This window comes from Chionomys nivalis, chromosome 17, assembly GCF_950005125.1.
Source record: "Chionomys nivalis chromosome 17, mChiNiv1.1, whole genome shotgun sequence".
Lineage (NCBI taxonomy): Eukaryota > Metazoa > Chordata > Mammalia > Rodentia > Cricetidae > Chionomys > Chionomys nivalis.
The window spans coordinates 60,728,399-60,752,415 of NC_080102.1; the positions used below are offsets into that span (position 1 = coordinate 60,728,399).

A 24,017-nucleotide genomic window follows, 5' to 3' on the forward strand; every position below is an offset into this window, starting at 1 on the left:
ATTTCTTAAATAACAATAATAAAAGAAATTAGGTGAGCTCATCCACCTGTATCTTAAAGGGTGGAGTAAGAATCTGATCCAGAAAATCTGGCTCCCAAGTCTGTGCTCCCAAGCATTCCTTACATTTTCCCTCAAAATAAGATCATTAAACATCAGCTCCATGGTGGGGAGACTCTGTGGTCTGCTGCTTCTCTTGAGTCTTATTTTGGGTGTAAATGGGAAAAAGGTAGACACTGGCTCATGGGCAAGTAAACCAAAGGTTTCTACCTCTACAGAGTTCTAACGCCTGGAAAAGAAAGCACTTACTCAGAAAAGCCTTTCCACTTCAACAGGTATTCCACTTGCCCCTTGACCGTGCGCCTGTCTAACACCTTCTCCACCACGTACTCCTCCTCATCCTCTGAGGAAGAACTGTCAGCTGTCCTCTTGGTTTTCTTTCCCATGTCGCACGCTGATTCACCTGAAGGACTAAGGCCACCAGGTTCCTGAGAAGGGGAAGACAAAATGGTTACAATCCACGAGGGTTAAAATTGTCACTTCTTGATGGGATAGAGGGCACATGTCAACCGCATACCCTTCTTTTTGGGTATACAATTATTCTAAGACAGGGCTACAAATTTATTTTGTAAATGGGTCAATCTGTGCATTTCCCTAACAACAACTTCTCTTCAGATGAAAAGACCAAAAATTATCAGATGGCATAATTGTTTAACTCCCTTAATTTCATATTCTAAAAAGGCAAATAGCATGGTATGTTACTCTTCACTGTTTCTGCATCTACTTGTGAGCCAGGAACTCAAAGAGAAATATGGGAAACCTTCAATTAAAGGAACCAAGACAAAATAAAAATCTTTTCCTCCAAGGTGACTAAAGGTCTTTATAAAAAAAATGAAGAAAAAGAAGAAATATTCCCCCTCAAAACACTGAAAAGTAACTTCTCTGTTCTCTGAGCAGTCTCTTAGCAGCACACACAGACACACGCAGCGCACACACACAGAGCACACACGCGTAGCACACACAGCGCACACACACAGAGCACACACGCGCAGCACACACACAGCGCACACACGCGCAGCACACACGCGCAGCACACACACAGCGCACACACGCGCAGCACACACACAGCGCACACACGCGCAGCACACACGCGCAGCACACACACACAGCGCACACACACAGAGCACACACACGCAGCGCACACACCTAGGCCATCTCGCCTGTCCTTTCAGCGCGTCCATCCGCTCACAGAAGCAAGGCCGACAGCTCAGACACACTAAGCCTCCTTTTTAGCAAGCTCATTTGGGAATAGAAAGGAAGAGCCAGGCGGTGGTGGCGCACGCCTTTAATCCCAGCACTCGGGAGGCAGAGGCAGGCGGACCTTTGTGAGTTCAAGGCCAGCCTGGTCTACAAGAACTAATTCCAGGACAGGCTCCAAAGTCACAGAGAAACCCTGTCTCGAAAATCCAACCAACCAACAACAACAACAACAAAAAAAAAAAAAAAAAAAAAGGAAGAAGGGCAGAGAAAAAGTTCAAAATTAGTTACTGGACTAGCCTGTGATTTCCAGGGCTCAACTAATCCAAATAGTTATGGAGGGACCTTGCCTCTTAACTGAAGCTGACTTCGGGCCAAAGAAAGAGGAGGGGGAAAAGTCTGGCCCCAGCCTCTGCATCAACATGCAGCTCCTCAGAACACAGGACTATTCATCGCCCAGGAAAGCCAGGGCAATGCAGCTCAGAAATATGCATGTCAGGGGTGCTCAACAGAGAATCTAGTTTTTAAAATTCCCACACTGCTGAACCATAGTGCTATAGTCTGGATTAGCAAATAGCAGGAATTGATATTTTAGTTGACTCCATTGTTATTTTGCTATAAATCTCTAAACATGTTTTTCAGAACATTCCCATCCTGGCCAGAAAGTCAACTAATTTCACAATTTTCAAGTCAAAGAAGCAGAAGTTGTATTTATCAATTTATTTTGAATTAGTAATTTAAGAAACCATTACAGGAATATAGTGTTAACAATCCTACCTACAGAACTTATTAGCACTAGGTAGGCCAGCCTCAGAAATTGCTTGTATTAATTTTTGACCTATAATAACTTTATTTGAGAAGGCATGGGGGAATGTAGGTATAAGGTTTTCAAATAATCTTTCCATTAATTTAGAAGACTCCAGGCATCAAAAAAATTATATATATATATATATGTATATATATATATATGGTTTATTTAAAATGAGCAGCCACCGACCTCACCACAGACAGGAAATGTCATATTCCAGTGAGAGTACCCCACCTCCACCCCCACTCACCTTGGAATTTCCGTGAGCTGAGCAGTTTAGGTCAGAGCGCTGGGTTAAAACCAGCCCCATGTTGGAAGCATGCAGCTAAGCATTGTGGCTATGGCCTTCCCTGCCTCACCAGGAAAAAAAAAAAACAAGGGATTTACATATGTGTTCTACAGTTTGAGGGAGGAAGAGAATTTTTTTTTTCTTTATACCTTCATGCTGAAGAAAAGCCCTAAGTAGATCAATAGGGGTTCCGTCCCTTACCTACCGGATCGCCCCAGTTCGTTCTTTCCCTCTGGGCTAACAGGAGGGGCCTCCCCTCCCAGGTCTGGGGCTTGGCGGGCTGGCAGCTCCCCCGCCCCCACGCAGCTGCCTGGGCGCCACTGCGCAGCTGTCCCAGTCCGTTGCCATGGCAACTGGCAGCCTTACTAGACTAAGAGGGAGAGGCAAATGAAAAAGTTAAAAGGCCTAACTTTCCTTTTCACTGCAGACTGGGTGGAGAAGTTGGAAGGTACCTCCCTTGGCCCCAAGGCCAAGGCTTTCAGAGCTCAAGGGAGTTAGTTCTTTGATTTAAAGTCCAAAATTTAGGCTTATTCCTCTAAAAACTGTGAATTAATCAATAGCATTTTAGGACCACCTAACAGGATCCCAGTTCACTGGCAGAGGGGGAGGGGCAAGAGTAGGTTCTTACAACCACCCTCCTCTAGAAGCACTCTGGACAAAGCTTTTCCCACCGCCTATCACTGTACAGTTAATTAAAATTGCTTGAGGGAAAGAAGCAACAGGAAAAGGGAGAGGGGAAGTATTTTAATGATACTATGTCACTTTTCTTGTTCGAGAGAATTACAACAGAACTAGAACCCAAAGACTTCAAACAATAGCTGGGTATGGCTCCAGGGCCTTATACAGACTACTGAGCTACATCCCAACTCACAAAAGAACCCTTCAACTGAATTTACAGGTGAGAAAAATTAGTTCTTTAGTTTAAAAAAAAGAAAAAAGAAAAAAAAAATAGGGTGAGCAAGTTGGCCACAGCCGTTGTGGTTAAATTGAAATATTTTGTTAGTTATGCCTGTTGGTTTTTCTTGTAATGCTATAAAATAGACTTTTAGCAACTATTACCCCTAATATATTAGTAATCCTAAAACCTAAGGAAAGGAGGACATAATAATAACAGGAAGCAGACGAACCACATAGCCGGTTCATGGCCAGCCTGTGTCACATGACACCAGATTATAATACATGGTGTTCTTTCACCTGACTGCAACAAACATCTTAGAGATCCAAAACTGTGTTTGCTTAACATACAGAAATTTAAAATTTTATGGTGCCAGACCCTCCTTATGCATGCTAAGGCTGCTTCCACGGGAGAGTACGAAAAAGGAGGTGGGCTTTACTTTGTCAGGGGCTAGAGAGATGGATAAATCAATGATTTTAAGCACTTACTGCTCTTGTGGAGAGGACCAGGGTTCAGCTCCCAGCACCCAGAGTACCTCACAACCACCCCATGGGATCTGACACCCTCGTCTAGCATCTGAGGGCAACAGGCATGTATGTGGTATACAGACATATATGCAAGCAAACACTCATACACATAAAATTAAAAAAACAAGAACAAGTCACCATACCATAGAGATACACTACAACCATGTTTATGGCAATGCTATCCATAACAGCTAAAATATAGAACCTAGGCATCCAGCAACAGAGGCGTGGGTAAATAAAATGCATATATACACAATGAAATCTTTTTCAGATACGAAGAATAAAGTTATATCATTTTCAGGAAAATGGATGTAACTGAAGATAATCATATAAAAACAAGCCAGTCTCAGAAAGATAAATATAGTATGTTCTCTCAATGGTGGCTCCTAGTTCTAACAGAAACATATAAAATCATGTATGTAGAACTAAACCTGTATAAGGGGAGAAAAGGCACTAAAAAAGAGGGGAGAGAAATGGGAGGACAATATATCACACATACCTGTATAAAAAACCTAGGAAATGAAGGCCTGCCTTACCAGGTGGTGCACACCTTCACTCACAGTACCAAGATCTCTCAGTTTAAGCCCAATGGGTGGGGGAGCTTCGAAAGTAGAAAATGGTGGTAATTTTGGCCACCACACAGAAGTATTCGGGGCTGGGCAACAGTGGCACGTGCCTTTACACATATATTTATTTATTCTGTCTGTGTGTGTTCGTGTCCCACCCAAAAGAGGGCATCTGTTTCCCTGGCTGTCTTGGAACTCACTATTTAAACCAAACTGGCCTTGAACTCACACATCTCTGTCTGTCTGCCTCTGCCTCCTAGGTGCTGGGATTAGAGGTTTGTACCGCTATCTCGAGCACCATCTATATCCAGATGGATGCCTGCCATGCCATGGTGTGCCTATGGAGCTGATTTTCTCCTCCTACTATGTGAGTTCCAGACATTGAATGAAGCTTATCAGACTGAGCAGCAGACTCCTTTACCCAGAGCTATTTCCCCAGACAGTGTGGCAGTGTTCTGCGGGACTGCCATCATTCAAAAGGCGGAAAGAAAACCACCACTAGCTCACAAGTGTGAGACCCATCAGGGCTACAATGATTGCCATAAAAACTAAAGAGGTCTTGAGACAATGGTTCAGCAGTTAAGGGCTTGCTGCTGCTCTTCAGAGGCTAAATTCTCAGCACCCATAACTACCTGTAATTCCAGCTCCAGGGGATCTGATGTCCTCTTCTAGCTTCCATGAGCACCCCAAGCACACACACAAAAGCAAAAATACTTTTTTTAACCAACTCTTTCTTTTCTTTTCTTTTCTTTTCCTTTTCGAGAACAGGGTCTGTGTAGCTCTGGCTGTCCTCAAATTCACAGAGCTCCACTTCCCTCTGCCACCTGCCACCCCAGTGCTGGGACTAAATATGTGCACTGTCATGCCTGTCCTCACCTCTTGTATTTAAGAAATGTGAAAATATCACCAGAGAAATTAAAACAGGGTCAAGTTAGTAACTTGCTAGGCACAACTGATCTTAAACAACTAAGCTTTCTACCCAATCTCAGTACCACTGAAACAGCACAAACAGCTGGGAGCAGCAGCAAAGGCCTGCGATCCCAGCACCTGGAGAGCAGAGTCAGGGCCAGGTGGGTTCATTGTTAAAAGCCAGCCTTGTTTACAGAGTGAATTCCAGGCCAGTCAGAGATACAGAAGAAAAAAGAAAACAGAAAAGAAAAGAAAATCCAGGATTGGAGATAGCTCAGCAGTGAAGAGCACCCACATAGTGGCTTTACAATATCTCTAACTCCAGACCCAGGGGTCTGATATCCTCTTTTGACCTCTGCCAGCACAAGGGGTCCACAGACATACACATAAGCAAAACATTGATACATATAAAATAAAAATAAATCTTGAAAAGAAAAACCTTGAGTAATAAATCCCCACAGCCTACCCAATAAGAATTGCGCTCATATTGAAAGAGCTCTATCCTAAGCAGCCATTAAGATGGCTCAGCTGCCAAGTGTGATCTCCAGATCCCAAAGGTGGGAGGAGAGCATTGACACTACAAAGTTGTCTTCTGACTTTACACATTTGCCATGGTGTGCATCCCTAGCTACACAGTAGACACACATGTGTACATGCACACACAAACACACAACAGTGTACAAAATATTCTTGTTATCTACCTTTACCTTTATAAAACACCAGGAAATAAAAGATTCAGATCTACTAACTCCCATTCATTTAAAGAACAGGCTGAAGGACACGTGAGTCAAGGCCCTTCTCTCTATGGGAAATGGGTTTTGTAACAGCTGACAAATCAAATTGGCCTGATGCCAGGAGTCAGAGTCCAACCATAATATTCTTTAAAGAATGGTGTGCAACTGTCTTGTAAATCTCCTGAACAGACTCAGATCAGAAGCTGGCAAGGATGACGACACAGTTCTGATGGAATGCGTCTTATCTTAACCTTGAAGTTAAAGATCTGCTCAGGACCAGCAGTAAGAAATGAGAACTGCAACCAGACATGGGAGGGGACATAATTCTCTTTTAGACAGTGCAACCCAGTGTATTAGGGTCAAATGAAACACAAAGCCAATCGGACAATTTAAGGCTAGAGCCTGGACCAGATAAAGCATCAAGGCTGGTGGTTCAAGCTGAGCCTGGAAGGGAGGAGCATTCTGGTATGAGAAATTAGATATGGCTGGCAGGATGAGGAGTGATTAAAGCAGAATCCTGATACTATGGCAGAACAAGAGAGAACGAGCCTTATCCTTATGGAAATCTTCACGGGAAGGGGTGAGAACTCTCAAATTTCTGGAGAGCCTTTTAAAGGGAAGCAGAGCCTTTTAAAGGGAAGCAGCTTTCTGTTATTTATTTCTAGTAAAGGCTTATACACCATAGACTGCAGCAACTAGAACCATAGGAGCAAAAGAAGAGCTCCAACAGACCTTCCCAGGCAAATTCACATTATAGGTTCCTCAACAAGGGATGTGGACAGAAGTCAGTCCTGGAAAAACATGAAAGAATTTCATGGTCAAGCAGAGTCACACTGATTCCAAACCATTGACAAGGGATTCTTTTTTTTGTTGTTTTGTTTTTCAAGACAAGGTTTCTCTGTGTAACAGCCCTTGCTATCCCGGAACTCACTCTGTAGACCAGGTTGGCCTTGAACTCACAGAGGTCATCTGCCTCTCCCTACCAAGTGCTGAGAGTAAAGGTGTGCGCCACTACCGCCTGGTGACAAGGGATTCTTTAACGGATGAAATCTTTAAAAATCATGGTGGTGGTAGCACACACCTTTAAACCCAATACTCAAAGGGCAGACGGAAATGGATCTCTGTAAGTTTGAGGTCAGCCTGGGCAACACAGGGAAACTCTGTCTCGAAACTGCCCCCCACACACAAACAAAAAGGTGTGGGGGAGGGGACATGCAGAAAGAAGAGAAGGAATACAATTCTACTTAAGATTAAAGCAACAAAACAAAACAAAACAAAACAAAAAAAAAAACACTTAAAACCGGGGCTGGAGAGATGGCTCAGTGGTTAAGAGCATTGCCTGCTCTTCCAAAGGTCCTGAGTTCAATTCCCAGCAACCACATGGTGGCTCACAACCATCTGTAATGGAGTCTGGTGCCCTCTTCTGGCTAACTGCATACATAATAAATAAACAAACAAATATTTTTAAAAAAAAACACTTAAAATCCGTTGGTCCTTGTCAATTCAAAACAGTAGGTATAATGGCCAGCAGTCAGTATTAACTAATCACGGAACTAAAGCCACCCACAAGTCCCTGGTGTCAAGAGTCTGCTCCAGCCCCCCTCCACCATGCTTGCTACTTTTCGATACCGGCTGTCCTGGATCATGAGACATCATGTGCATTTTTTCCATTATCAATTAAAAAACAAAAGTGATAGAGATGATAACTAACTGATAAAATTCTTCACTGCATCACTCACCAAATTATTCGGAAGTGGTATCCAGATGGATTATCAATGAATTCTCCATTTTTGAATCACAGTAAGAATTCTGTAAGCCAGCTCAGGATGACTTGGGATGCAGAGGAAGGAGAATCTCTGTAAGTTTGAGCCCAGCCTGGTCTACAAAGCAATTTCTCGGACAGCCAGGGCTATTACACAGAGAAGCCCTGTCTCGAAAAACAAAAAAAGTAGCAAAATTTTTCCAGACAGCAAGCCCCAACTAAAAGGCAGAGGAAGAGAAAACACATACAAAGCTCACCTTTATCATACAATATGCTATTGACCAGTGGCTTCGCATGGCACAGGCTTCCTCCCCTCTATCTCCTCTTCCCCCCTGACAGGTTCTCTCTGTATATATACCAACTATGTTGCCCTTCAATTTACAGTAATCCTCCTGCCTCTGCCTGCCTAGTTCTGGCAATACAACACTCTACTCAAAGAGAAACTTCAATTTCTTCTCTAAGATCCTTGGGGAGATATAGCAGTTCGGGGTAGCTGGGCATGGTAGGATATGCCTTTAGTCCCCCAGTACTTGGGAAAGTTAGCAGTTCAGGGTAGCTGGGCATGGTAGTATACTTGGGAGGCTCAAGTGGAAAAATCAGCATAAGTAAGAGGCTAACCTGGGCTATTGTCTAAGATCTTGTCTCAAGAAACTACAAGTAAAACCAATTTTGCAGCTGATGTAAAGCTTCAATTGTTGGTTACAGTCCTAACTTCTAAAGCGCTCTATGCACAGTCTTAAGTAATGAACAGACACGCAAACAAGCCAAAAACTGCTTATGTTTTTTTGCTCTTTATGGATCTTGAAGTACCAATGGTCTTAGGTATGAAACACATACAGCATAAAAATATTTTATCTTGCACTGGATTTATGATTTCTAAACTACTGGTCATATGGCACTTTAACAAAAACATGGCAGAGCTGCACACTACAATTGTCCAGGTTGGCTCAGGTTTTGTTACAGGGATAACTATCATTCTATCTATACCAGAAGCAGATGAACACCCAATTTAAGAAGAGTCAAAAGCTTTTAAAATGTCTATGTTAGAGACTGGATTTGCAAAGAGCCCTATCATTAACAAACACATACAAACAACACAAATGTTATTACAGTAGAGGAAAGAGCAACTACAGATGAAGTGTCCTCCCTGTGGCTAGCAGTTACAGCTCACCCCTTTAAAATCAGACTGAGTGGCTGAGACTGAAGTCTAGTAGTAAAGGGAATGCTCAACATGTGCAAAGCTCTGAGCACAATCCCTAGAACATCCCAACAATGAGACGCTAAAGGCATTGTTTCAACCAACCATACAACTATACTACATAACTACTGGTTATATAAGCATCCTGCTACAATGAACAAAGGAGGAAAGATCTTTATTTGGCTTTTGTTTTTGAGACAAGGTCTCATTTTGTCTCATCCTTTAGATGAACAACAATCCTGTTTATGTTTCCAGAGCGCTGGGGTTACAGGTATTACCCAGTTTCCTTCTTTTTTTCTTTCAGATTAAGACATAGACCACCTGTTAAAGGCCATTCTGTAATTCCACTGGGGATGTATGTGCCTCTTCCCCAAATCTGACCTTGGGGGTTAAAGATATAGTAAGCCTGGTAGTGGTGGCACACACTTTCAATCCCAGCACTTGGGAGGCAGAGGCAGGCAGACAGATCTCTGTGTGTTCAAGGCCAGTCTGGTCTACAGAGTGTGTTCCAGGGCAGCCAAGACTACACAAAGAACCCCCCATAAAAAGATATATTAATATAGACTTAAGCACAGAGAAAAGAAAGACAGCTTTAAGAAGCACATGGTGGGGGTTGGGGGTGAATAAGGCATAATCAAGACTGGGTTTGGGTCCTCAGCGGACACTGACCCTGACCATAATTATTTTATGATGAACGTGGACTACAATCTCAATTCTCAGAACAGCTTGACACATCAGTCTGATAAACTGGTATTTTTAGCAACAACACACAAATTCTTATCTCAAATAAAGGTTATTTGAACTTTTGTTCCCTATTATTAAAATCTACTGAATTTCTCCTCTTAAGTGTAAGCTGTAATGAGTTTGGTTAGGGTACTGGGAAATCAATCCTTGGGTAGATACTGTATCCTCAACTGCTCCAAGATTTATTTGTTTTACAAATGGTTCTTAACAATTCTAACTCAGGAATGTCCTTATCTTAAAGCCCCACTCTCAAGGGGGTGTTAATTTCATACTCACTCCTCTTTTAATGTGATGAAACATGAATTAATAAACCTGCCACCACACACACACACACACACACACCACATCCTGCGATTTCATCATAAATAAATCTTAAGAAAAATGGGCAACAAAAATGTTTGGGTAGATTACCATGAATTTATGCATATCACTTTGACAGATCATCTGAGGCCAGGTGTAGTGGTACACATATAACCCCAGCACTCTGAAGACAGAGGCAGATACATCTTTTTGAGTTTGAGGTCATCCTGGTCTATTCAGTGAGTTCCAAGTCAGCCAGAGTTACACAGCAGACCCTGTTTCCAAAAGCAAACAAACAGCCCTCTGTCTAAATAAACTATGAGCATGCATAAAACACTTTGCAATCATCCAACCTTGGGGCAGTGGTGTGCACGCCTTTAATGTCAGCACTAGGGAGGCAGAGACAGGTGAAAATCTGTGAGTTCAAAGCCAGCTCTGGAACAGCAAGGAATACACAGAGAAATCCTATCAAAAAAACCAAAAACCAAACAAAACACCAGTCATGAAGCTCAGTCTTCTATCCTGGTGTTGTCTACAGTTTTTAGACTTGAATAGCTTAGGGCTTACAAAGACCCCTTCAGGTCATCTCAACTAATCATCTATTTTTGTTTTGTTTTGGTTTGGTTTTTCGAGACAGGGTTTCTCTGTGGCTGTGGAGCCTCTCCTGGAACTAGCTCTTGTAGACCAGGCTGGTCTCGAACTCACAGAGATCTGCCTGCCTCTGCCTCCCAAGTGCTGGGATTAAAGGCGTGCGCCACCACCGCCCGGCCTAATCATCTATTTTTAAGGAAGAGCCTATATATACTAAGGCAATTTAGATTTGCTCATTAATCTGTTTAGCAAAGACATAAAAATTAACTTACATAACCATAATCTAAAATGTTTCTACTTTAACTGTTGAGAATATTTATAAGTCGATATACTATAATTTGATTAATACACGCTGACAAGAAAGGAATCTTTACATGATTAAAGTAGGAAACACCTCAGACTGTAAAACTTCCATGAATAAAGAGAGCATTCCTTCAAATAGGGCACAATACGGTGCTTGGCCATCACCTTGGTGTATTTGCAAAATGAATTATATTGAAGTCATGCCCTACATTTTAGATAAATAAAACCAAGCCAGTATTGAATTTCTTTCATCCCATACAAGCGTATCAGTGGCAGATCCTGGGCCATCAATTATGATCCTGACCAATTTTGCTTTGTGTCAATTTTAAAGCTGTTAAAACACACACAATAATAGGTGATGATAGGAGGAGCAAACCACACCAGAAGTTACTGAACCTTGCAGGGCTTTGCAATATTGACATTTAAGTGTGAGTTACTATGGCACAATATAATAAAAGTGTGCTCTACACTTCAAATATATTGATAGTTAAATACAAAGAGAGGCTACCATCAGATAAATGACCAAGAGGATGGCTGATATCAGACCACCTAGCTCTTCAAGTGTTTTGATGTGTTATTTAAGCCAAGTAAGATTTTTTTCTTTTTGTCCAGTTTCCTCTTTTTTTTTTTTTTTTTTTTTCCTTTGGATTTTTCGAGACAGGGTTTCTCCTTAGCTTTTGGTTCCTGTCCTGGAACTAGCTCTTGTAGACCAGGCTGGACTCGAACTCACAGAGATCCGCCTGCCTCTGCCTCCCGAGTGCTGGGATTAAAGGCGTGTGCCACCACCGCCCGGCTTTTGTCCAGTTTCCAACCACATTCCCAATTTAAATCCTGTGCCAAAGAGATGATTAATATAGTCATTCTGTTCCTTTTCGAAAACTTTAGCTGGCTGGGGATATTATTAAGGGCCTAATAAGTATCAAGTACTGCATGGGCACTAAATCTACTGTCTTCAACTTGTAGGCTAAAAACATTAGAGTTTCTTCTTGGTTAAGTCAGTGCTTCCACCGCAGCCCCCCAAAAGACTACACAGGTTTTGGAAGCAGCACCTCAGGTGCTAAGGTGCAGCGCATGTGAGACGTGCACAAGGCTGAGTATTCAACCCCCAGGTACCACCAAGCCAAACCAAAAGAGCAGAAAGGCAACATGTTTGTCAAACTAGTAGCAATCCCGAGGCTGAAGCAAAAGGATCATTGAATGTTCAAGGCCAGCCAAGGCTACATAGTGAGCTCCACCACAGCCTTCAACTACAGTGTAACTGTCTCAGAAGGAAAAGGAAAAGTTCTTAAAAGGTGACTTTACAGTACTTACTTGAGAGACAGAGTGAATCTCTGTGAGTTAGAGGTCAACCAGGTTCCAGGTCAGCCAAGGCTACACAGAGAAACCTTGCTTCCTCAAAAAAATTAAAACGAAACAAAAAGAAAGTAATTTAACATTTTTTTAAAACTGGGGGCTGGAGCATAGCTCGGCTGTTAAGAGCAGTTGCTGGTCTCAGAGGAATAGTTTAGGTTCCCAGCACTCAGCAGCCCACAGATGAAGATAGCTAGAATATAGCAACAGTGTCTTGATAACTATAGTTCCAGGCCCACTCACATCCACATCACATCTTTGCAGGCACCAGACAAGCACGTGGCACATATACATACATTGGTACAAAGATACTCATATACATAAAATAAATAAGTCTCATTTTTAAAACATTTATTTGTCTATCCTTGTATATATGGGATTCTCCTTGTATGCTATGAATATGTTTTATTACCATTGGTTAACAAAGAAGCTGCTTTGGCCTATGGCAGGGCAGAATATAGCAAGGCAGAAATTCCAAGCAGAAGTAGAGGAGTAAAGAAGGTGGAGTCAGGAGACACCAAGTAGTTGCCAAAGGAAACAGATGCTGGAACCTTACTGGTAGACCACAACTTCATAGTGATACATACATTAAAAGAAATGGGTTAGGGGCTGGAGAGATGGCTCAGTGGTTAAGAGCATTGCCTGCTCTTCCAAAGGTCCTGAGTTCAATTCCCGGCAACCATCTGTAATGAGGTCTGGTGCCCTCTTCTGGCCTGCAGACATACACGCAGACAGAATATTGTATACATAATAAATAAATAAATAAATAAATATTAAAAAAAAAAGAAATGGGTTAATTTAAGATGTAAGAGTTAGTTAATAAGCCTGAGCTAACAGGTCAAACAGTGTTGTAATTAATATATTTTCTGTGTGATTATTCAGGCCCGGGCAGCCAGGAAACGAACAAGCAGTCTCAGCTTACAGGTATGTTTTTGTGGTTTGTGCCACAACATTTCTGTGGAGGTCAAAGGGCAATTTGTAAAGTTAGTTTCTCTTTTCACCATGTGGGTCTTGGGATGGACCGCAGACCATCAGGATTGGCATTGGGTAAGTGCCGTTATCTACTAAACCTTATCGCCAAGTCCAAAGGCAACTAAACAACAAGGTGTCTACCACTACTAGATAAACCAGACTAGCCTCTGCCTCCAGAATTAAATGCCTTTTCACCATGCCCAACCCAAAGGCCACTTCCTAATACTGGAAAGATGAAGACTGTAATAAGTAAATTAAAGATGAAACTGAACAGCTAACTTTAAATGTCATCACTGCTCTGGTCTGCTGTGGGGAATGAGGGGTGGAACAAAGCAATTCCACAGGTTTTCATCAGACATGAAAACATGGGATGGGGGTCTCACTTTGTAGCAACAGTCCTGCTGCCTAGTCCTCCTAGGATGAGAAGCACCATCCCAAGCTTTCTAATGTTTAGTGCTCTTTGAAAAGTCTAAAGGATCAACAGTAGCATCAATCTTTTGTACCAAATAATGGTTATTTATGTGTTCTATTTTTCTTGATTTATCAATTCTCAAGTAACTTTCAGTTTGGTTTTTCTGTTCCTGTCTTCTGAAATAGGATCTCACTATATAGCCCAGGTTGTCCTTGACCTCATGTGATCCTCCTACCTCAGCCTCTCAAATTCTTTCTTGCTGGGGTGGTGCTGGGAATATACTGAGCCAGCACCTTGCATAAACAAAAGCTTTGAGCTACATTCCCAGTAGCTTTGGTGCTATATAGTATTCCAAATATTTGGAGACTTACTAACATGTAACTAATTTCTAAGACAACTGCATTAAGGTCACAAATACTTCATATGAGCCTTTAGTCCCAGCACTCAGGAGGCAGAGGCAGGCGGATCTTAGTGAGTTTGAGGTCAGCCTGGTCTACAAGAGCTAGTTCCAGGACAGTAGGACTGTTACACAGAGACACTCTGGGGGGAGGGGGTGGAGAAAAAGGAGAAATACTTTATATGATAGCATCCTTTTGAATGGACTTAAATATTCCATAATATTTTAAAACATTTCCCTGTTATGTGAGCTATTCTACAGGTGTCAATTACGTCAGACTAGTTGATAATGTTCTCTTCTATTTCCATGCTTTTCTACACGTTTTTATCAAATAGTTAAATTTCCAAACATAATCACAGATATCTGCTATTTTCCTTTTTATCTTTTTTGCCTTCGTGAATTGTGAGCACCGCCCCCCTCCCCCATGAGGCTGAGAATCAAACCCTGGGCCTAAAACTCTCTCACTGAGCTTTATTCCCAGCCCCCGAAGCTTTTATTATTAGCTGTATAAACATTTAAGATTATTATGTCCTCTTGATGAACTGATTCCTTAATTAACCAACCTGCTGTTATTTGTCCAACCTATCTCATAGGTCTGTTATGGAAAAAGAACAAGAAAGCACGTTGGAAACAGAGGCAAAAATTTGACAATAAAGGAAATTTAAAAAAATAATTTTAATGAATTTTCTGAATTATCTCTAAGTTTATCTATGCTGTCTCCAGCTACTCATATAAATGAGGCTTACTATGTTTTATCAGATCTTTAGACATAATTTATTGTTGTAAGATACTGAACAAATTAGCAGTATTTCACCCTCCACAACTCTCTGTGAAGTGAGTCTTAATGATTTAGGGATGAAATAAGGCACACCAAGTTCAAGGATTTCCTTCAGAAACCAAACTTTAGATTTCCCAGCTTGTTAGCTGACCTCTGTAGTACAGAGCATTTTATTCCAACATAATTATATCCGTTGGCTCAGATACAAAGAGCTGGACTCTGAGGACTGTAGATTACCATCAGGGAGACTTGAATTCAATGTGCTTCCTTGGCTTTATGGAAAAAGATGGGTGGACTATTTGCTATGACTGACCTTGAAACAATCTTTTCAAGGACACCTTATCTATTTCATAAATTCTAGTATCCTTCCTAGCTATGAAACATAACACACACTCAGCAAATCTCTATATTAAAACTTCATGTGAAGAGCCAGGTGGTGGCCACACATGCCTTTAATCCCAGCACTCAGGAGGCAGAGGCGGGTGGATCTCTGTGAGTTCGAGGCCAGCCTGGTCTACAAGAGCTAGTTCCAGGACAGGCTCTAAAAGCTACAGTGAAACCCTGTCTCAGGGGGAAAAAAAATCAAAACCCCAGGCCCCGCATGTGCTCTTTATTCCACCTACAGTTTTGTCTGTCTATGTTAATACTTCAAGGAGTTTAGAATCAACCAATAAATCAATTTTATGCCTCTCAAGTTCTAGACAAAAATGCTACAGTACTACACTGGTCAAAGTGTTAGAATAAATTATTATTGAGAAAGGGTCTTACTACATAGCTTTGGCTGGCCTAAAAATGGGTATATAGACCAGGCTGGCCGCAAGCTGAGAGATCTTTCTGCCTCCCAAGTACAAGAATTAATGGCATATAGCATCAGGTTTGGCTTGTTTTGCATTTTTAATTATCAGCATTAAAAAAAAAAATCTAGGACACCCTGGTCTACCAAGCAAGTTTATGGACAGCCAGAGCTACACAGAAAAAAAAAAAAAAACCCATTCTCAAAAAACAAACAAACAAAACAAAAAAGAGTAGAGAAACTGATCCTGAGTCACCCCAGTGGGTCTTAAGTATAATCGTATTTATGAGACAGAATTCCCAGACAGGCATACAAAGAACAGAATGAAAATAACAAAGGGGTCAGGCAGTGGTGGTGCACACCTTTAATCACAGCACTCGGGAGGCAGAGGCAGGTGGATCTCTGTGAGTTCGAGGCCAGCCTGGTCTTCAGAAATAGTTCCAGGACAGGCTCCAAAGCTACAAAGAAATCCTGTCTCGAAAAACCAAAAACAGCAAAGGGATCTCATGCTATAAGCCAGGGGATGATGACCACCAGAAGCAAAAAAAGCAACATCTTCTTGCTAAAGCCTGTACAAGAGCTTCAAGACTTAAACTGGGTGGTGGTGGTACACGCCTTTAATCCCAGCATTTGGGAAGCCGAGGCAGGCGGATCTCTGTGAGTTCGAGATCAGCCTGGTCTACAAGAGTTAGTTCCAGGACAGGCTTCAAAGCCACAGAGAAACCCTTTCCCAACCCCCTCCCCCCAAAAAAGACTTTTAATGTAGATTTCCAGCCCCTAGAATTGTCTGCAGTATGCTGCTATGGAATGAGCAGAGGAGATAAAATTTTTCAAGATCAACAGCAGCCGGGCGGTGGTGGCGCACGCCTTTAATCCCAGCACTTGGGAGGCAGAGACAGGCGGATCTCTGTGAGTTCGAAACCAGCCTGGTCTACAAGAGCTAGTTCCAGGACAGGCTCCAAAACCACAGAGAAACCCTGTCTCGAAAAACCAAAAAAAATAAAAAAAATAAAAAATAAAATAAAAAAAAAAGATCAACAGCAGGGGGAATGACATGGCACAGTGGAAATGGAATGGAGTTAGCATGTTCAAAGCTCTGGGTTCAGTCAGCCTCCAGTACCCAATCAAAAAATAAAGAACTGTGCTTCACATAACCCAAAGAATGTCTAAGACTTCTTCCTCCATGTTTTGTGTTTAGAAAGAATCTGTGTAGACCAGGCTGGCCTTCATCTCACGAGATCTGACTGTGCCACCATGCTCAGCCTGACTTGTTTTTTGTTTTTGTTTTTGAGATAGGGAAGTTGATGCTATACTAACCATCCTCCACCTTAGTGTCTTCATTTTTTGTTTTTTGACACAGGGTTTCTCTGCATAGTCCTGCCTGTCCCAGAACTTGTTCTATAGACCATACTGGCCTCAAACTCAGAGATCCATATAACTGCCTCCCAGTGCTGGGGTGAAAATGTGCGCTGCCACCGCCCAGCTGTTTCTTTTATTTTTGACACAGGGTTTCACTATAGAGCTCTGAAACACACTACATAGACCAGGCTTGTCTCAAACTTAGAGAGCTGTGTGCCTTATTAATACTGAGTTCTGTGATTAAAAGCACATGTCACGGGGCTGGAGAGATGGCTCAGAGGTTAAGAGCATTTCCTACTCTTCCAAAGGTCCTGAGTTCAATTCCCAGCAACCACATGGTGGCTCACAACCATCTGTAATGAGGTCTGGTGCCCTCTTCTGGCCTTCAGGCATAACACAGACAGAATATTGTATACATAATAAATATTAAAAAAAAAAGTAAAATTGTATTAAAAAAAAAAAAAAAAAGCACATGTCACCACACCCAACCTAATTTTTTTTGAGACAGGGGCTCACTATGTTGACCAGGTTAGCTTCCTTGGTCTCAAAGTCAAATATCCATCTGCCTTCCAAGTGTCGTACTATTGCAATGAACCTTTAATCCCTCATTTCAATGGGTAAATTTAAAAACAACAACAACAACAAAAAAAAACCAAGTCTACAGCCAGGTGCAGTGGCACATGCCTTTAATCCTAGCATTTGGGAGGCAGAAGCAGGCTGATCTTTGTAAATTCCAGATGAGCCAAGACGACATAATGAGACCTTGTCTCAAAAAAACACGATACACTTTGTTCAAAATAAACCGACAGACCTAAGAGGGCTAATATTTACATAGCTGCTAACAACAGGGTAGGTTTTTCCACAAATGGAAAGGAGGTTGAGCTCCTGGATAGACTAACATAGGCACAGTTGTCATTGTGGGTGTTCTGACAGCACAAGTGTAGTCACCAGAAATGAGTATGTGGCTTCAAGTGGCTTACAGAATGCAACAAATTCATAGCTTTCACTGCATACAAGCCAACTCTTCTCACAGTAACCCAGGTTCCTTTTTTAAAAGGATTTTAAAGATCCTATATGCCTGTGTGTTTGTACTCGTAAGTGAAGTACCTAAGGGCAGGGGTTGAACCTGTGGAGCTGAAGTTACGGTGGTTGTAAGTCATCTGACCTTAGATCCTTTATAAGAGCATCAAATGTTTTTAAATGCTTAGCCATCTCAAGCCCCTACACTTTTTTTTCCCCCGCGCAAGCAAACATGCATTTATCTCTCAGCTGCTGACTGCGGATGTGCTGTGACTAGATGTTTCAGGCTGCTGCCCGTGACTTCACGCCATGATGGACTGATCCTCAGAATCCAGCAGCCCCGGAAACCAAGCTTCTTCCCGCAGCTCCATTATCTGGGTCCCTCCTCGGCCCCCGTGCTGCACTCTTCCCTCTCTCGCCTGCCTTGTGGATGGTGGCAGTTGCGGCAGGGACAGCTCAGACCCTGAGGTGAGGGGTGGGGCGCCTAGGTCGGAAGTCAACCCTACCCCAACAATGAGTTAAAGTCATTTTCTTCTTTTTTTTTTTTTAAAAAAGATTTATTTGTTATCTATACAGTGTTCTGTCTGCATGTATCCCTGAAGGTCGGAAGAGGGCACCAGATCTCATTACAGATGGTTATGCGCCACCATGGGGTTGCTGGGACTTGAACTCAGGACCTCTGGAAGAGCAGTTTGTGCTCTTAACCTCTGAGCCATCTCTCCAGTCCTAAAGTCATCTTCTATATGCAAGGAAAGAAAGTAAAAGTTCATGTCTAATAAAAAAGATGATTGGTCAGTCAAAAGTCAAGAATACAATGTGTAACAGTTATACTGTATAAATGATAGCTACATTGTTTTAAACTCAATAGAGTGTAGCACTGGCAGAATTTTGAGAAAAGCGAATGTATACAAAAGTTATCAAAAGAGCTGGGGGGTGGTAGCACACACCTTTAATCCCAGCACTTGGGAGGCAGAGAGATCTCTTTGAGTTCGAGGCCAGCGTGGTCTACAAGAGCTAGTTTCAGGCTAGCTAGGGCTGTTACACAGAGAAACCCTGACTCAAAAAAAAAAAAAAAAAATCAAAACAAAGAAAAAAATAGCAAAAGTGCTCTTTACAAAGTGGAGTTATGTAATCTTATTTAAAAATGTTATGCAGACTCAGCCTGGTCTACAAGAGCTAGTTCCAGGACAGGAACCAAAAGCTACGGAGAAACCCTGTCCTGAAAAAAATTAAAAAAAAAAAAAAAAGTTATGCAGAGTATAGTGGCACCTTTAATCTTAGTACTCTGGAGGCAGAGGCAGACTGATCTCTGAGTTCAAGGCCTGGTCTACACAGTGAGTTTCAGGACAGTCAGGACTACACAAAGAAACTGTCCCGAAAAATTACAACTAAAACCAAGCTAAGTGCTTACATAAAACACCTAAGAAAAAGCCAGAAAGCAGTAGTTAGGGCTGTACTGTAGTTTGATGGCAGATCTCAGGATAAGCATGCATGATGGCCTACTGTTTAATCCCCAGCACCATGGCAATCTGAGGGTGGAGGATCACAAACTTGAGGCTGAGTCTCACAAAGCCTGGAGTGGCCTTTAACTCGCCAGCTGAGGATGGTTTTGACCTGGTCCTCTTCCTATTACTCCTCTGCTACTGGGATTATAGGCCAGCACCACTATAACAGGTTTATCCTTTGATGGGGAGAGAATCCAGGACTCCATGCAAGGTAGACCAGTGGTCTACCAACTGGGCTATATCTACAATCTTGAAACTGACCTAATTATTAAGAAATTGAAATAAGCAGGTGGTGGCAGGAAATAATCCTAGCAATTCATGAGACAGAGGCAGGCGGATCTCTGTGAGTCTGAGACCAGCCTGGTCTACAACGCTAGTTCCAGGACAGGCTCCAATGTTAAAGAGAAACGCTGTCTCCAAAAACAAACAAAAAAAGGAGTCTGAAATATTCTAAAAGAATGTCAACACTGAACCGGGCGGTGGTGGCACAAGCCTTTAATACCAGCACTCAGGAAGCAGAGACAGGAGGATCTCTGTGAGTTCGAGGCCAGCCTGGTCTACAAAGTGAGTTCCAGGACGGGCACCAAATATACACAGAGAATTCTCAAAAAACAAAAACAAACAAACAAACAAAAACCCCAAAGAATGCCAACACTGGGCATAGTGGTTTATGTTATCACTTCCAGCACAAGTTTGAGGCCAGCCTGGTCTACAGAGTTCCAGGGCATCCAGAACTGTTCACACACACCCAGGACTGTTAGACAAAGTAAAGAGAAAACAGAAAAAAATGTCAGGAAGGAGCTCATATCTGATAAAAAAATAAAGAGTTATCCAAGGCAGGGCTACCTCTCTAGCCCCTTATTTTTAATTTCTTTAGCAAGCCATACAAATGCAAGGTGTAATCAATCCTATTTATTTAGATATGGCCTAACTGTATAGCCCTTGCAGATCTGAAATTCACAAAGTAGACAAGGCTAATCTTGAATTCAAAACTCAGCCTGCCACTGCCACCACAGGTGGCAGAATCCTACATTTAAACTCCAAAAAAATAGTAAAAACCTTAGTAAAATTTTCCTTTTTATCCAAAGACAGAAAGGCTAATCTACGCCAGAGGAAAAACAGGACTGGGATCCACCTATCAAAGACCTTACCTCGCCGGGCGGTGGTGGCGCACGCCTTTAATCCCAGCACTCGGGAGGCAGAGGCAGGCGGATCTGTGAGTTCGAGACCAGCCTGGTCTACAAGAGCTAGTTCCAGGACAGGCTCCAAAGCCACAGAGAAACCCTGTCTTGAAAAATCAAAATAAAATAAAAAATAAAGATCTCACCTCTTCCACACGGTGAGCTATCAACCTGCTACAACATCTGGAAATAAGCTCTAGAGCGAGACTTTAGTTGTCACTTTTGGTATTGTTTTAAAACTGAAACATTAAAAAAGCAGAGCAGCAGTGATGCTCACCTCTAGTCCAGCACCTGGGAGGCAGAGGCAGGGGTTGTCTCTGAGTTCAAGGCCAGTATGGCCTACTCCACACAAAGCAAGTTCCAGGACGGACAGAGAAACCTCTCTGAGCAGGGCTGCTCCCCAGACCTAACCCATATGAAGAGGGATGCCTGAGAAGGCTATCACTCTGGAGCTGAAGTCTGCAGCTGCATTATTAGCATAAGGAGGTAACCAGTTATAAAATGTTTGTCAAAGTACCTGTTAGTGTGGAAATCTCTATTCATTACAAATTTACCACAATCTGGCAGGCCTCATAGCATAGGCTTTTAACCCAGCACTCCAGGTGGGGAACAGGAAGATCTCTTCATTTGAAGCCAGCCTGGGATACATAGATTCTAAAAAAACAAAACACAAAACTAAGCTGAAATCATCAGTCTCACATACAAAATTGGAAAGTATTTTCATTTCCCTTGCTTTTTTTTTTTGGGGGGGGGGGTTTCGAGACAGGGTTTCTCTGTGGTTTTGGAGCCTATCCTGGAACTAGCTCTTTTTTTTTTTTTAGAATCATTTATTTATTATTTATACAACATTCCTTCCATGTATGCTTGCATGCCAGAAGAGGGCACCAGATCTCATTCTAGATGGCTGTGAGCCACCATGTGGTTGCTGGGAATTGAACTCAGGACCTCTGAAAGAACAGTCAGTGCTCTTAACCTCTGAGCCATCTCTCCAGCCCTGGAACTAGCACTTGTAGACCAGGCTGGTCTCGAACTAACAGAGATCCGCCTGCCTCTGCCTCCCGAGTGCTGGGATTAAAGGCGTGCGCCACCACCGTCCGGCTTTTAAAGGGTTTTCAAGACAAAATCTCACTATGTAGTTCTGGCTGTCCTGGAATTTACTCTGTAGACCAAGGTTGGCCTGAAGCTCACGGAGATCTGCCTGCTTCTGCCTCTCAAGTGCTGGAATTAAAGGTGTTCAAACTAAGCCAGGCTGAAAAGTATTTTTTTTAAAAAAAAAAATAACAAGTGTACCTCAAAAGTTATTCATTGTGTTGTTTTGGTTTTTGGAGACAGGGTTTCTCGGTAGTTTTAGAGCCTGTCCTAGAACTAGCTCTTGTAGAGCAGGCTGGCCTCAAACTCGGAGATCCGCCTGCCTCTGCCTCCCGAGTGCTGGGATTAAGTCCGGTATTTTAATATTTCCTCTTGACTCAAAATAAATCAATAGTTAGTAAATGAAAATTACAAACCTGTTCAGATCCTCTGGGAAGTGTGAGCATTATCAACACCTGAGAGACTTCAGATAAAATAAAAAGCAACAAATAATGACCTAAGAGACAGGGGAGCCTCCTGTCACCAATACCCTAAATATTTCCCAACTAAAGCAGCAGGACATCGTCAAGTGAACAGCAGAAAGAGAGGCTTAGGAGACCTTGAATGTTAAAAGATCATTAGGAGAAGAAACTGTTCCTCAGAACTGAATGGTGGTGGCAGTGGACACCTTCAATCCCAGCTCTCAGAAGACAGAAGCAGGCGGATGTCCGTGAGTTCGAGGCTGGCCTAGTCTACTAAGTGAGTTCCAGCTCGGCCACTGCGGTTACACAGAGAAATCCTGTCTCAAGAAACTTCAAATAAATAGCCGGGTGGTGGTGGTTCACACCTTTAATCTCAGCACTTGGGAGGCAGAGGCAAGTGGATCTCTGCAAGTTCGAGGCCAGCCTGGTTTACCGAGTGAGTTCCAGAGAAACCCTGTCTCGAAAAACAAAAAAAAATAATAAAAAAGCCATCGAAGAGACTCTGGTTAAAGAATTGGAGACATGGCTGATGGTGAGAAGTCAATGACTGGAAACAAAAAACAAATGAGTCCATTTTTTTATTAATCTTTTCATTATTTCATTAACCCCTCAAATATCAGACATACAACAGGCCTCTACACCACTGTGCCCATAGAAACAACACTTTGATTTGCATCCCTCAAAAACCTTCTCTGTGGCCACAGAAATACAGATGTGTCCCTCCTAAGCGGTGGTAGTGTTAAGTCTTTTTTTTTAATGCTGTCCATTACAGTACTTACGTATCCATTTCACGCATAAATTTTAAATATCCCACTTTAAAAGTTTTCAAAAACAAAAGCCTCCCCTCTAAGTTCTTCAAAATATCAAGTGATGAGTGGGACGTACCGAAGAGTAAGGAAAATGACAAACTCGAGGGGCACAAGGAAACATATGCTTTTGTTAAGGTGATTTATGGAATGAATGCCTCCATTATAGGAGTCACTGTAGATGAAATATGCGCCCCCATGACTCCTTCCAGGGGTAAGAGCTCTCTCTTTCAGGGAGACAGTCCACATACAGGATGCAGGGTTGGTCCATGGATTAAACCTGCAGACTCCAGACTGCCTGTTGGAGAAGACCGGCCTATCGCGCGCTCAGGGCTCATAGGCTCAGAGAGACGCAACTCAGGAGGGAAAAACCCGCCTCCGACATTCCGAGGCCCACGAGCCGCTCGGTAGGCAGCTATGGAAGACCCGATTGGCCTCGACACTCGCCAGTCTAACGCTCCGGTGGCGCAGCTCGAAAGAACCCGCAAGGATTAGAACATCCCGCCCCCAGTCCTCCGATTGGCTGTCCCGACCCTCCGCGGCCCCTTCCCTGTCGCTCCCTCCCGCCCCAGGCCGGCGATCCATTCATTTCGTACATAACGAGTGCAATTGGAGCGGGTCCAAGACCTCGTACGTGTAATCGAGACTCTCTGGCACTTACCCGGGATCTACAGTGATCACTCACACTAAGGCCTGCACGGTTCCTCTATGGGAAAGCTGCACCACAAGCCACCGCTACCGCCGCCTTCTGCGCAACGCCAACCGCCCGCCAAAACGGATCCCTCCCTGCGCCTGCGCAACTAATCTTTTTTTTTTTTTTTTTTTCTCCGCCCAAGACGCCTGCGCAAATCAGGGACGCGTCTCCCGCCACTACGCAGGCGCCTCAGGTTCACAAGGCTCTCCCGCCCGCCATTTCACGTGTCCCAGTAGGCAAGCGGAACTTCTTAGTGCGCCGGCGGAAACGCGCCATTTTATTACACATGCGCTCTATGGGTGGTGGCCGAAAAAGCGGTA

At 42.9% G+C, this 24,017-nt stretch overlaps 1 protein-coding gene across 6 annotated transcripts in view; it reads right to left on the bottom strand.

The window, feature by feature from the left end:
* Cbx5 (chromobox 5) overlaps positions 1-23,783 on the bottom strand; it is a 43,360-nt gene extending 19,577 nt beyond the window's left edge. Inside the window, exons 1-3 of one of the 6 annotated variants that reach the window (XM_057791709.1) lie at positions 21,165-21,190; positions 2,313-2,416; positions 307-485 (exon numbers count right to left, since the gene is read on the bottom strand). In XM_057791709.1, coding sequence (XP_057647692.1) covers positions 307-485; positions 2,313-2,372 — 239 coding nt within the window. In that variant the 5' untranslated portion in view covers positions 2,373-2,416; positions 21,165-21,190. Of the gene's footprint in view, positions 1-306; positions 486-2,312; positions 2,526-2,556; positions 2,631-21,164; positions 21,191-23,664 lie in introns of those variants that run through there. The other 5 variants (XM_057791708.1, XM_057791710.1, XM_057791712.1 and 2 more) reach the window with 5 other exon arrangements.
* Positions 23,784-24,017: the final 234 nt, after the last annotated feature.